General features: G+C 38.4%; 1 protein-coding gene across 5 annotated transcripts in view; it reads right to left on the reverse strand.

Annotated features, from left to right (window-relative positions):
* LOC132098683 (anoctamin-1-like) overlaps window positions 1-13,465 on the reverse strand; it is a 67,896-nt gene that overhangs the window by 20,718 nt on the left and 33,713 nt on the right. For 4 of the 5 annotated variants that reach the window (XM_059504807.1, XM_059504808.1, XM_059504809.1 and 1 more), the window contains 12 exons: window positions 9,799-9,897; window positions 9,455-9,612; window positions 9,235-9,289; window positions 8,930-8,981; window positions 8,253-8,308; window positions 8,124-8,171; window positions 7,977-8,041; window positions 7,316-7,450; window positions 6,604-6,764; window positions 4,681-4,763; window positions 4,129-4,209; window positions 3,633-3,719 (listed from right to left, as the gene is read on the reverse strand). In XM_059504807.1, coding sequence (XP_059360790.1) covers window positions 3,633-3,719; window positions 4,129-4,209; window positions 4,681-4,763; window positions 6,604-6,764; window positions 7,316-7,450; window positions 7,977-8,041; window positions 8,124-8,171; window positions 8,253-8,308; window positions 8,930-8,981; window positions 9,235-9,289; window positions 9,455-9,612; window positions 9,799-9,897 — 1,080 coding nt within the window. The remainder of the gene's footprint in view (window positions 1-3,632; window positions 3,720-4,128; window positions 4,210-4,680; window positions 4,764-6,603; window positions 6,765-7,315; window positions 7,451-7,976; window positions 8,042-8,123; window positions 8,172-8,252; window positions 8,309-8,929; window positions 8,982-9,234; window positions 9,290-9,454; window positions 9,613-9,798; window positions 9,898-13,465) is intronic. The other variant, XM_059504810.1, reaches the window with a different exon arrangement.

Genomic DNA, 13,465 nt, shown 5'->3' on the forward strand with positions numbered 1-13,465 from the left:
AATGAATCTGCTGTGAAATAGCATAAAATAAAATAACAACTCAGTCAGAGGTCAAACGTTTGATCATCTTCTCCTCAACCAGATGCACGCTTTCAGAAAGCAAACACAAGCCTCCTCCTCAAAGATAATGAGGTTTGTTCCCTGACTTTGCTTCTGGAGGCGATGAGAATATTGCGCTCTAAAATTAGCCACGCAAAGAGTGTGCTGCATTTATTAACAAACGTCACTAATGTGTCCTAAGCATAGCTGTCAAGATGACATGGTCGTGCGATAAATGCTTTTAAAGAGCTGAAGATAAAAGCGAACCCAACCGAGCGCGTACAAGGGAGTGGGATTCAAGTGTTCGTGTCTCCATGGAGATGTGAGGACTTCACTTAATTCAGAGGTCTGGCGTTCAGCCCGGCATGGGAGGATGTCGGCATACACTCGTGCACATACTGTACAAACACACGCACTGGAGTCTAGCGCGCTCTGCTGGCCAGCCTGTGCATTGAGCCACACTGAACCTGAATCTTGGTACAGCAAAGTCTCTTTTAGAACATGCCACACTTTAACAAACTCAACATGTGTCTCAAGCTAAATAAGTGACACGTTCTCCTCATAACTCCCTGAACTGAATACCTTTCATCATCTGCTCTATTCGCAGTCGCCCCAAACCACACACAAACCATGTGGCCTCTTAAATGAGTGATCTAGAGGCTTTCACCAGACTTTCTGCCTCTCCAGCATATATTGGTTTATTCAGATCATTTTGGAGTCTTGTGGCAATACAAATAAGCTGTGAGAAACATGGGGAGGTCTGTCAGCGCTTAGTCATGAAATACTGAGAGGTGAGGTTTTTCCACCACAACATCACTTCCAGAAACTGATGAGCATCACCTGGACCCTGGTGAGTGTTGCTTATTTACTTGACATTGAGTATGTGCTGAATAATAATAATAATGACTTAAATACTGCATTTTTTTACCCACATAAAGATTAAGCAGAAAGTGTCGTGTTTATGACGTCTGGCCAAGCCAAACTGCATTGATCTCAAGTCCGGGCTGTTTTGAATTAAGGCATCAGGAAGTATAGTCTTGATTTAAGGTTCTGCTGAACATCTAGGTCAGGAATGACCGTGGGCCATGATATCTGGGACAGAGTAGCTAAACATAAGAATGAAAAAAAGCACCATAATGCGAGTGACGGATTGAAATCTGTGACTCTTGGACACAAAGGCCCAAAAAACTAAAAATAGGCTGCACATTAGATCAGGTGTCGCTGAACTGTCCATAAGTATGCCACAACATCACACCTCCTGTGCTGAACAAGTTTGTAATGAGGACTATGGATGCACAATGAGACCAGAGAGCATCATGAAGGTCACTGCCAAAAGCTGAACTTTTCATAAAAAGAATTTCCAGTGGGAAAGACATAGGACAGACAGTTGAAGGACATTGAGTCCTGTATTTTACAATCGTTCATTATTTTTTACACTACTTACCAAACTTATATTTCTTTAAGAAAAACAACAAAGATTTCTTCATTACTTCAAGATGATGATGTACAAACATTTTTTAAACAAAATACATTTACTTGAGATAATATAGCTTGTTTTTTAAATTTATATTACATTAATAATTAGAGCGTTTAAGTGTAAAAGACAAACTATTTGCCAGTTTGATACCAATGACCAAAAAAAAAAAAAAAAAAAAAAAAAAAAATATTATATATATATATATACACACACACACACACACACTGTATAAACAAGATTTATTATCTTAAATAGTTTCACTTCTCAAGTAAATTGATCTAAAAGCCATTTAGCATAAAACATTAGTTGAGTGACATTTATTGGCCTATAAATCTGAAATCCGATATGAGAAGCACAATATACAGGTGTGCTGAAGCATATGTTGTTTACTTCCTACAGACTGCCTTCATTTTATTACTTTTAACGATCTAAGATTTGATGCCTTTCAATCTTTAGCAAATCCAGTGACTGTTTCTTTTATGTAAGCTCTTATTGTAGCAGCCTGGTAAACACTTTAATTCCCAACGGACTGAATTTAGATTTGTATTATTATTCGGAAAACTAATCTTTAAGGCCAGAAACTCCACAGTGACTCCAGGCTTGACTTTAAACCAGGATTAATGTTCTACAAACCCTGAGAAACCTTAAGAAGCTTGAACTACTGACACAGTTGGATGCGTAACACGACGCACACACAAAGAAACGAGGCTACAGATGCTGGTGTGCTTGTTTACAAGGGATGTCATGTATCAACTAACTAAAAAAGTCCTAATGAAATGCTCAAATCTCTGAGGTTCACACCTCATGTGTGAACACATGAGAACTTCCTGGACAACACATTTATTTACTGAGCATATGCTTTTTATATACAGATGTGATCTCCAGCATTTACTACTGAACAAAGCTCAGTGATGAGGCAAAAGGACAAGAAACCTTTAATGTTATGTTGTGACTAACATTTAGTTACGTGAAACCAACAGAGCAAACCAACAAGATCTAATTGTATTAGCCCGACATACACAGTCCTACATCAAGAGGATTACGGCAGTATTGCTCATGCCGTCGACCCCCTCATGACCACCCCACCTAGCTGAGCCCCTCTGACAGACACATGGCCATCTACAAATTAAACAGGCTCAAATTCTCTCACTAAATGTGCATCTGTGCATGTGTGAATGGGCCGTAAGTCATTCTTTCAAAGTTATTGACAGGAAATGGTAATAGAATATAGGGCAGACAGAGAAGGATGACATCACAGAGACAATGTTTAAGGCAAAACATCCGTGGTGAGTAGGATAAACAATTTAACTATTAGATATCACCATATTTCCCAGGTTTATTGCTTTCATTAAGAATAAAAATAAATTAGATTACGTGAAGGATTAAGAGTTTTCTGAAATGTTGTTTAAATATGCAAATGAGGTCATATCTAATTTATATGCATCCTCTGTTTTAATTTAAATCCTTTGTTAATCATTAGAATAATTTTATTTTTCATTTCATTGTTTTAAATCCGTTTTTAGTCATTATAATCATTTTAGTTTTCATTTCATTGTTATAAATATTTCTTAAACATGCATGCTACTTTTATTTCTTATGCTGTGATTATTTTCTAATTATTTTATTTGTAAAGCGATTTGAATTACCGCAGCGTATGAAATGGGCCATATGTATAAACTTACCTTGCTACTGAAGTGGCAGTTTCTGGCTCAATTTGAGAATATTGTAATATAAAATCTGCGCAATATATTGTTCTAAACTAAGGAAATCTATGGAAATAGATCAAGTGCAATAAAATAAACACTTACAAATGTATTTTAGATTCTTGCTTTCCAATAGTCTGAAATAATATGTTTTTAAAAGCCAAATAGTGCATGAAAACTAGTTTTTGCCTACAGTGCCTTGCCTCAAGTAGACCAAAAAAGAACAACTTTCAAAATAAAGACAGGTGGATTGCTGGGTCAAGATGCTGTCACATAGTTCAAAAGGGGGGAAAAAAACTTCCAACCTCACAACTAGGGAGTATGATATAGAAACTGTAACACAAGCAGGTGGAAACGAGGCTCTGGAGAGATGGAGGCGAGAATGAGAGAGAGAATGAGAGAGCGCCATTTACCGGATTCCCAGCTGCCATGGCTGACAGTAACCTCTGCCTCCATTTGTCCTTCCCCAGTTCCCCACTCTCGTCCACACCTCTCTCAGGCTGGAACACACATATCTGAACTGTCACACAATCGCTGACAAAAGAGGGCAAAACTCTAGCTAAAAATGCAAATTTCAGTGTTCCGGAAACCAAACTGAATCTGCATGACTTCCTTTTTTCTCGGGCATCACCAACACAAAGCACAGCCTACAAACCCCAAAGCGCTGGTACCAAATGCTTCAGGCCGGAGCAGTGCATGATGGGAAGGCTGTGTAAAAGGCCCATAGCGTTTGGCACCCTCTCATCTCTGCCTCTACAACCATGGCAGTACCCTTTTTAACTCTATTCAATAAAGTATGTGCATATTAAGCCAGAAGCCAAAAGGAAATATATTTAGATCTTTTTAAGTCAGGCATAAGTGAAATGCATAAAACACATGAAAATGGTAAAAAAAAAACAACCTGCCCACCTCATTTTTGTTCTTTATATTTTTCTTCTTCCTCTGCCTCTTTTGAAGGAGAATCGTTTCGTATTTGGGTCTTGGATGTTCCTAAAGAGAAAAGGACAAAGAGGAAATACTCTGTGCCAGAACAAGTGACATCTGAGAGTTTCAAACCATTCAAACAGGTCAAAAATCCAGGGCAACACAAGGACACAAAGACTCAACATCTCAAAGAGCAGCAAGAAGACAGTTTCAAACGTTAAACTCAAACCTTCGCTTTTTCCTGGCGGGAAAGATTGCATTTAGAGAAACAACAAGTTAACATATTGGCGAGTCCATTTTTGGCTGAGACTACATGGGGACATTCATACACAGCCTTACAAAACATTAATACTTTTGGATAGGGACGCCACCATTGTGTCGCATCATATAACAGTCAGCAATAGTCATTTTCAATTGGTCATTGTCAGGAAACACTGTCACTGAAATCAGCTCTTGGCCACTGTGCAGGAATCCAGACATGCAAGCACTAGTGAGTTGTGAGTAACGTAATGTGACTGTGTTTGTGTGTGAACGTACCTCCTCCTCCTCCATGCCTGTCAGATCCCAGCTATAGTTCAGACTGATCTGTCTGCGCTTCCAGTGCTCTAGAAACATGGCCGCTAAAGAGAGAGAGATGAGGCATTCAGTAAATGAGTGCTGACAAATATGCGCCTTATGGGAAAAGAGAAGCAAAAGATGATTTATAAGGGGCAAAAGTGTCATTTCTTAATGTAAGATCAATGACAGCTCATCTACAAGTCCATTACAAGAATGCTCAAAAAAATTATTCTGCTTGTTCAATTTACTCCAATAAAAGTAAATTCAACATAATTCTTTCAAGATTTCATCATGTTCAACCAATTCACTTAATCCATTTTAGTTAAAACTCCAGAAATGATTTTTGTTGTGTTAAAGTAAACCGGGAACATGTTTTCCACTTCCCATCATGCTTTGCACTGGGATGGATAGGGAGTGTAAATGTTGAAATAAAGTGTTTTTATGCTTTTTTCTTTTTAGCAAGATAAGGAAATGGGAGGACTTGTTAATATTTTATTATGTTGGTATTTGAGAGGCTTTATGCTATGTTGGTGGTTTTGGGAGTTACCATTCTTGTGAAAAGTCGAGATTGAGCGCTTGAGTTGAGGAACTACTAATAAGATTTCATTTAATAATTTTTTTTTTTTAAACTCATGGATATAACCAGTACCATTTTCTGGCTGCCAACAACTAATATCGTATCTATAAAGAAAGGTTTTATTTTGTTTGCTAGTATGTGTAACAGTTTACTTAAAAAATAACTTGATTCAATCATGTTAACATATTTCTATTATATGAAACCACTGTCCGTGATTCAATTAAGTTCAGCCAAATAGTTATCATTTTGTGCAAATAATTATCCAAAAATGACATTCTGTCATTATTTACCTACTTTCATATCATTCCAAATATGTATATTTTTCTTCAGTTAAACACAAAAAAGATATGTTTAGCAGAATGTTCATGATGCTCTTTTCCATCTTATAAAATAAGTCCATATGACTTATGCACTATTTATTTCAGGTCATTTTCAAGTCACCATTCAGCAGCTTTGTGTGATCAACTGACCAAAATTGGGGTCATTATTTGCTGATTTACTTTGATTATATTAAAAAGTATAGCTTTTTCATTTTATTTTTCAATTTTTCATTTAGTTTAGGTGAGTAAATGATAACAGATTTTTTATTTTGGGGTGAACTATCCTTTTAAATCTACACTAAACAAAACAGCAAAAACCTAGGAGGTGTGTGTGCTTTGAAACTGCATTGCATGGCTAAGTAATACATCTCAGTGCCTACGTACAAAAAGATGCTGTCTCTCTACACGTTGCTGGTGGTCTCTGTATGAGTAATAATGTATAGCTTCTGCTACCCCATGCAGGTGTCAAAGACGGGGCAGTGTCAGGAATTGAGTGGTTTCACAATGCCTCCATCAGCCAGGCCCGGGGACGTAGGCAGTGACAGAAAGAGGTAACACTACTCTCTAGCCATTCAACACAGCTCCATCACTATGGAGACAGCAGCACTTCTGCACATAAATGCCAGCAGCTCGAACTGGTTTCATATTCACCGGGACTGAATGACACATCTAAGGCAGCTCTTCATGTAAAATAGTATACAAAATTGTCTGATATCTAATATCGTGGCTAATATTGTGATTCTTGTATTCAAAAACAAAGATATAGAGTACTAAGGTTCATAACATATGGTTAGCTTACACTCTTTAAAATAAAGGTTCAAAAGAGGTTCTTTGGGGAACCAAACATTTTTCTTTAATGGAACTCCCTTCTGGAGCCTTTCTTTTAAAGAGCGTAAGCCAGTCATATGTTTATGTACAATGTTAACCATCAGATCAATGTGTGTAAATAATGGTGTAAAACAATAGATAGAGAGATAATGAAACAAGAGTAATTTTGAGGCATACCCCAGAGGGACATGAAGATGGCGAAGAACACGGTGGCCGGGTTGTCAAAGAGATGGCTGGCACGTGCCGTGCCACACGCTGTGCTCAGATGCCAGTAGTCACATACTCGATCACAGAGGGGACACATAGTGAAGTTCTGATCCTCGTCACACATCTCCTGGCTGGCAGAAAAGCACACAAAATCACGCCCACACCCACACACACACAATTAGACATTGCCATGCAACAGGCCAACAAAATAAATTAATTATGGCATTGATATGGTGCAGCGTGTTTATCCATCAGCATGGCTCAATGTCTAAAGTATCAATTAAAAATGCAACACTATTTTATCTTGTGACCTGGGAAAATGTGGCTGCCCTGGACAGAAACATTCACTGCGGTCTCAGAAATAATACCGTCTGGTTCACTGTGTACTCAAACAAGTACTGACATCTAAAAGGATCACTATATTCCCCATTCTCCACAGGGATCTTTCAGTCACAAATGCATGCTGAGTCTCTTGCAGCACTCGCAATTCCAGCATAAATTAATCCCATGAATCAGATGAAACTACGTAAACACCAGAACTATGTTCCTTGATTCTAATTCTCACTTTAATATCAGCGGAATATAATAATCACAGTTCGTTACTCTCAAGCTGGGAGCTGTTGCATGCCCACCCACAACAAGGACCCGTGCCCAGCCCTCGGTGGGATTTATTGGCATCTACCTAGGTATGTTTGTTTCCACAGTGGCCCAGCCGTAGAAGAACACGATGATGCCCACCACAGATGCAGGGATCAAAAGCTGAGTATAGACACCAAGCCAGGCAAAGTAGAGACCTATCTTCTCTCCAAAGTACTTCCTAAAGGTTACACAGAAAACATTTGGTGTTTGCATAGCATGAGGTTATCAATCAAGTATTGCTCGAAAGCACAGGTGTCCAAACTTTTAACTACAAAAGGACAAAAATCTAATGTTACTGAAGACCTTGTACTAAAACTAAATGTTGCATTATATCCAGCTATGGTCCCAGTTTATTTTAAGGTCCAATTGTCACTGTTAATAGTTAGTAATAAAGTTGTTAAGGTTAGGTATATAGTAGATTAAAGGATCTAAAATATGGTCATGAAGAACAAGGCATTCATACAGTATGTGCATTATAAGTACTAATAAACAGCTATTGTGCTAGTAATATGCATGCTAATAAGCAGCTAGTTAATAGTGAGAACTGGTCCATAAAATAAAGTGTTATCCCAACTATAAATAAGACATAAAGATATGCATGCTTTTTCCGTCTTTTCCTGACATGTCGGGCCAAATCTGTGACGCAGGACCTGGTTTGGGCATCTCTGATCTAAAGCACTGTGTCAAAGTGATCTGAGAGTTACCTGATAAGATCAACAGGCTGATACTTGTAAAAAGCACCATATCTTGCCCATTCATCATGTAACAGCTGAAAACAGTACAACAAAAATCATTAATCACATTCTGCCTTCTGATTCACTGTTTAAAAATGCAAGACAATAGCGGCATACTTGTCTGTCGTTCTTCCCCACAGCTTGCCCACTGGGGTGGAAGTCTCCCTGTAATTAAACAAAAACACATTTCAAATCAACCTGACACGAGATAGAATGGCAAAGGAATCCAAAAAAAAAACAACTCACATCATGTAGCGGGAATGCTGAATCATAAACCCCATTGGCTATCAGCGTGGTGATACCTGCGAGGCAAAAAAGAGAGCACCTTAAAATACCCGGCATCATCTGCTGGAATAATGATTGACTGCTTTGACTTTAAGATGACCCAACTTCATTGCTTTTGGAAAGCCGGCAGCCTGAGTACTTGAGCAAGAAGACAGCTGACATGTGGAACACAGGCTTTAATCAAAGTAATTAATCAGTCCTCAAAGGAACGACATGTACGCTCTGGTGATTAGCCCTCAATTAATAAAGTAGCTCCTTAGCAAGAAGCTGGAAAGACCACCACTACCCATTGCCCCCCTCTTTCCACCTCAATGGACCAGGCTTCAATTCGGATCCCAATCCCAGAACTTTATGACCCAATTTACTCAGTTTGTATGAGAGAAAGTATGAGAGATGGAAAGAAAAGGAGGGGCACGGCTGGAGAACTAAAGAGAGCACCAAGCCATCCCTTCTGCCGGATAGCCTCGATCTCCCAGTAGCCCCCGGTGGTCCGTCTGTGCAGTGGCTCGGTCCAAGGGAGCATATGGCATGGGCTTGTGTTGCACCCGAATCCAAAGCTCTCATTCTGGCCCCTGACTATCCTGAGGATTTCCCGAACACTAGTCCGTGCTTAGGTTATGAATTAATGTATTACTAACCCATGGTTTGGCAGGTCCGTGTGCAGGCGGTGCGTCTGAGGATTTCATACACCTGGGGCAGACGGTGAGAGAGAAAGAGTGAGAGAGATACAAGCAAACAAGAAACCGGAAAATTATTCCTGGAAAAACCCCGGCGGAATTGGTTTCCTAGAACGGTGCCTAGAGACGGCAGTCTCCTGCTGTTAGCACATAACTTTTGTTCCCTTTTGTAGATCATGTTCTCTTTTTAAAATCGAAAGAAGACGTATCACATCATACCATTACGGCTGAACAGTACTTTCACGAGCAAAGGAAAAGAGACTCACTATTCGGCTCCTTGTGGCACTGTCGAAGAAGGTGTCCTTTGAATCGATGTTGTACCTGCAAAAAGGCCAAAAATAGCAATGAGACTTCCATGAGTTACCCAGACGCCTTTGGCAATCAAACAAATCCTGTAAAGTACGCTAAAAAAAGAATGCAACAAAATCCCATGTGGCCACTGATGACATTTAACCCCACATCACCCCAACCATGGCAGGTTCTCACAGGTGGAGCTTGTCCCGGGAGAAACAGTGCGAAAGGAACTTGGTACGGCTGTGTTTTTGCTCCTGATGGGGTACTTTGGGCTGGAACGGTTGATTTAACTTCCGCCATACCTCATTCATGGTGGCAGCAAGACCTTTTTCTTCCCTCAACTCGTAACTCTGAACAAGAGACAAAGTTCAAAGATCAAAATTAGCAGTAAATGATTAGATCGACGATCTGCATCAGTCGTTTGTGCTTTTCCCCCTCTTCTCTTACTTCTGAGGGATTGTGGAGAACTCACATTAAGACATCCCAAGGGACTGGGGTTTGTCTTGAGATTAAGAGAGAGCTCTGCTGTGTCTTACCTTCTTGGTGGGCACCTTGATCTTGAGAAACTCTGCCTCTCTGCTCAACACCTGCCAAGGCGCATGTAGCCGAATGAAAGCATGACCATGAGCCTTGTTCTGGGGAAAGAATTGAAAAGAAATGTCTTGACATACTGTCTCTAAGTTGATTTGTGTCATTTTATGTCATTTTTAAGTACAAAAACTAAAATAGTTCTGAAGTGACATGTTCTTAACATAAACTTCGGTTCAGGCCACTTAAAAGAGTTAGTTCACCCAAAATGAAGATTTGACCGCGTTTTACTCACCCTCGAGTCGTCCTAGATGTATATGTCTTTCTTCTTTCATACGGATCCAGTCATATTATATATAAAATGCCCTGGCTATTCCAAGCTCTATCATTGCAGTCAGCAGGTGTTATAGTTGAACAGTCCACAAGTCATCAAATAAAGCATGCACATTCATAATAAAACGTGCCACACACGGCTCCGGGGGTTGAATAAAGGCCTTCTGTAGTGAATGCATGCCTTTTTGTAATAAACACTTTCTCTCACTTCCGTTATCTGTAATGCACGGCCTGGAAAACGTACATGTCTCTGAGATATGCTAGTCTCGAGAGTTTATTTATAGGAACAAATGAAGCATAGTTTCCTTTCTTTAGCGAAGGAAAACCAGTCTCCTCTTGGTTTATATCATTATTCTTTGTAAATCTATGGTTTGTACTTCTAATTCGTGACCAGTGTTTTGTATTGTTCTCTCTCCGCATTCGTCACTAATTACGCAACATCGATGAACTACGACATCCGCCGAAACGGCTTCCGCGTATGACAAATAACAGAAGTGAGAGAAAAATGTTCATTACGTTTGAAATATGGATATTTTTATTCATCCCTAGGAGCCATGTGTGGCACATTTTATAATGAATACGGATGTAACTATTCAATCAACTCACGAGTCACGATTTCGATTTCGCGATTCAATTTACTTCACAATTTATTTATTTTTTAACAAAATTAGATTTTAGACAAATTATAAATTAACGGTGTCCTTTTATTATTGCTTTGACAAAAATCTACACATTTCTTTGTGAGATTGTAATTTAACAATATACTAATATACCACTTGCATATTATTGCTCTTTGGTTGGTTTTGATTGCTTCTGTTGTCCTGATTTCTAAGTCGCTTTGGATTTTAAAACAAGCCCCATATCAAAATAAATAACACAAATAAAATATATCTCTTTATATAAACAAAATAAAGCTTTATCTGTGCTCTTTACATTTAAAATTAGAGGCAACCACTGCATTTGAATCATTATCCAAACAAAGCTGCTGCATATACAGTGTGCAACATGAGCAGTTTTTAATCTAAATTAGATTGTATAATTAAAAAATGTGAAGCCAAAACAGAATGTTTTAACTTAAGTTTTGTGAAACTATAAATAAAAATATAAACTAAACAGCGGATGAGCTGATTCACTCTCTGCCAGCATGTGGCACAAAGCGCTTATGAACTTTAATATGCATTATACAGAGGCAAGATGAAAAGTAACAATGCCATCTAAACTTTTCTAAAGACAGTAAGTTCCGCTAGGACATGGATTCATATAAACTCCTAACCCTAAATGAATCACGATTTGTTCAGCATCTCAACCGATTTGAATTGTCACATATTTGAATCAGTTTCGAATCGGTTAATCGTTACATCCCTAATTATGAATGCAGGCTATTTAATTGATGACTTGTGGACTGTTCAACTATAAAAACCCACTTACTGCAATGATAGTGCTTGGAATAGCCAGGACAATTTTTTATATAACTCAGACTGGATTTGTCTAAAAGAAGAAAGTCATATACACGTAATATGCTTCGAGAGTGAGTAAAACACAGTCTAATTTAAATTTTTGAGTGAACAGAAAAATGCTGATCTATATGTATTTTCTATTGAATTTTGAAAATATTTCGGTAATTAGTTCACTTTAATTGAATTTTAATTGTATAAGTACATGCACTGTCAAAATATGCAAATTCTGTACCTTAAGACAGTCGACCTAAAGGGACAACTTTGTACCTCATCAGTAATATACATGTATATCTTTAAGGTACTACTATGAACCCTTTTAGGGTTTGTGTATAATCAAATTGTTCAATGTTTTCATTGCATTGAAAATGCAGATAAAAACAGGATGCCTTTTCTTTAAAGAAAACTACTAAATCCAGTACATGCCCTTTATGTAAGGTATGTTTTTGGGTCATGTATTTAAAAATGTTACTTGAGCTGCAAAGTTGACTAAATTGCCCTTTTAGAGGTGAGACCATTCTAGTCGATATAATCAATTACACCAGCCTCAGAAATGTTGTGGTTATACTTATATGCGCATATTTTAAGCGTTACTTTGCAGTGCTGACTACTTGCCTCTTAGGTTTTTAAATGTTTTACTGTAAATGCATTTCACATTTGAATAACATACTGTGGAAATTATTAACTGTGGTAATCGGCAGCATGCAAACACAAACACATGATTTGAAAATAACCTAGAAACAGCAGCATCAATGTCAACTATATATATATAAAATATACATGGGGGGTGGGGGGGTGGAATTATCTCTTTTTGCTAGCTATAGCCATGTAACCTAACACAGAAGCTGCGTTGTGTCCATACAGAGATGACAGTAACCATATATGTCTGGCAGTGGTCAGCCATGCCATTTAGAAAAGCATGTGTTAAGAAGAAAGGAAGATTAAACTGAAAGAGATGTCGGGGGTGAGATGAGAGCGATGAGAGAGAAAGAGATGATGGAAACCTGAGGACATCCTCACTGTCCCCTGCGTTCCAACACGGCGGGGTTTTTTCTCTGCCCCCTCCTCATACACACATTCACAAAGGAGAGATAAAAATAACATTTGGATCTGAGAAGGTTAATTAGGATAAGATATTCCAATTAGTACTTCATCTCAGCAGGGTAAGGCAATTAGGTCGATTTGAGCACAGTCTGAGTGGGAGCCATCACTACAGAAACCGGCTGCGACTGACATTTGAGGGGCTCCCGAAGACCCATGAGCGGAAACGGTTCTTCATGACAGATTGAACCCTGTCTGTGACATTTGGTATAATTAACTTAAACTAAGAGTTGAGACAACATATCGGTCTCAACATCTCCTAAGAATTCATGGCTTAAACCAGAATTGCAAACTCTAGTCTGAGACTAAAAACTTAAGTCTAACTTAAACAGTTTGCCATGAGACTCCAAATTAGAAACTTGTGAACAGACTTTAGGTCCACAAGAAGACACTGTTTAGATAAAAGAAAGTATCTTTTGCATGCCGTAACTTTTGTGAGATTATGCATCATTTTGTATTACATCATTTGTAGTACATCATTGTGATTAAAACTGGTTTAATGTCCAAAGGTTTACAGACGATGATAATAAGAGAATTGCTGGCATCTACTTTAGAAAATGCATGCATATATGAAATTAGACTACATGAAGCATTCTAGAATAATTTAAATATATAGTGTAAAATCTAGGTTTAGTATGGTTTGGCTTGAGGAAGCAATGATGCTGAGAACACATCTAAAGAGGAGAAGAGTGCTGAATCTTTCATCTTTAATTCACTCTCTTTAAATGCATCATGCATTAATATTATACCATTGAGAAAGGTGCAGGAAAAGCCTTTTCACCACATA

This window comes from Carassius carassius, chromosome 22 (genome assembly GCF_963082965.1).
Source record: "Carassius carassius chromosome 22, fCarCar2.1, whole genome shotgun sequence".
NCBI lineage: Eukaryota > Metazoa > Chordata > Actinopteri > Cypriniformes > Cyprinidae > Carassius > Carassius carassius.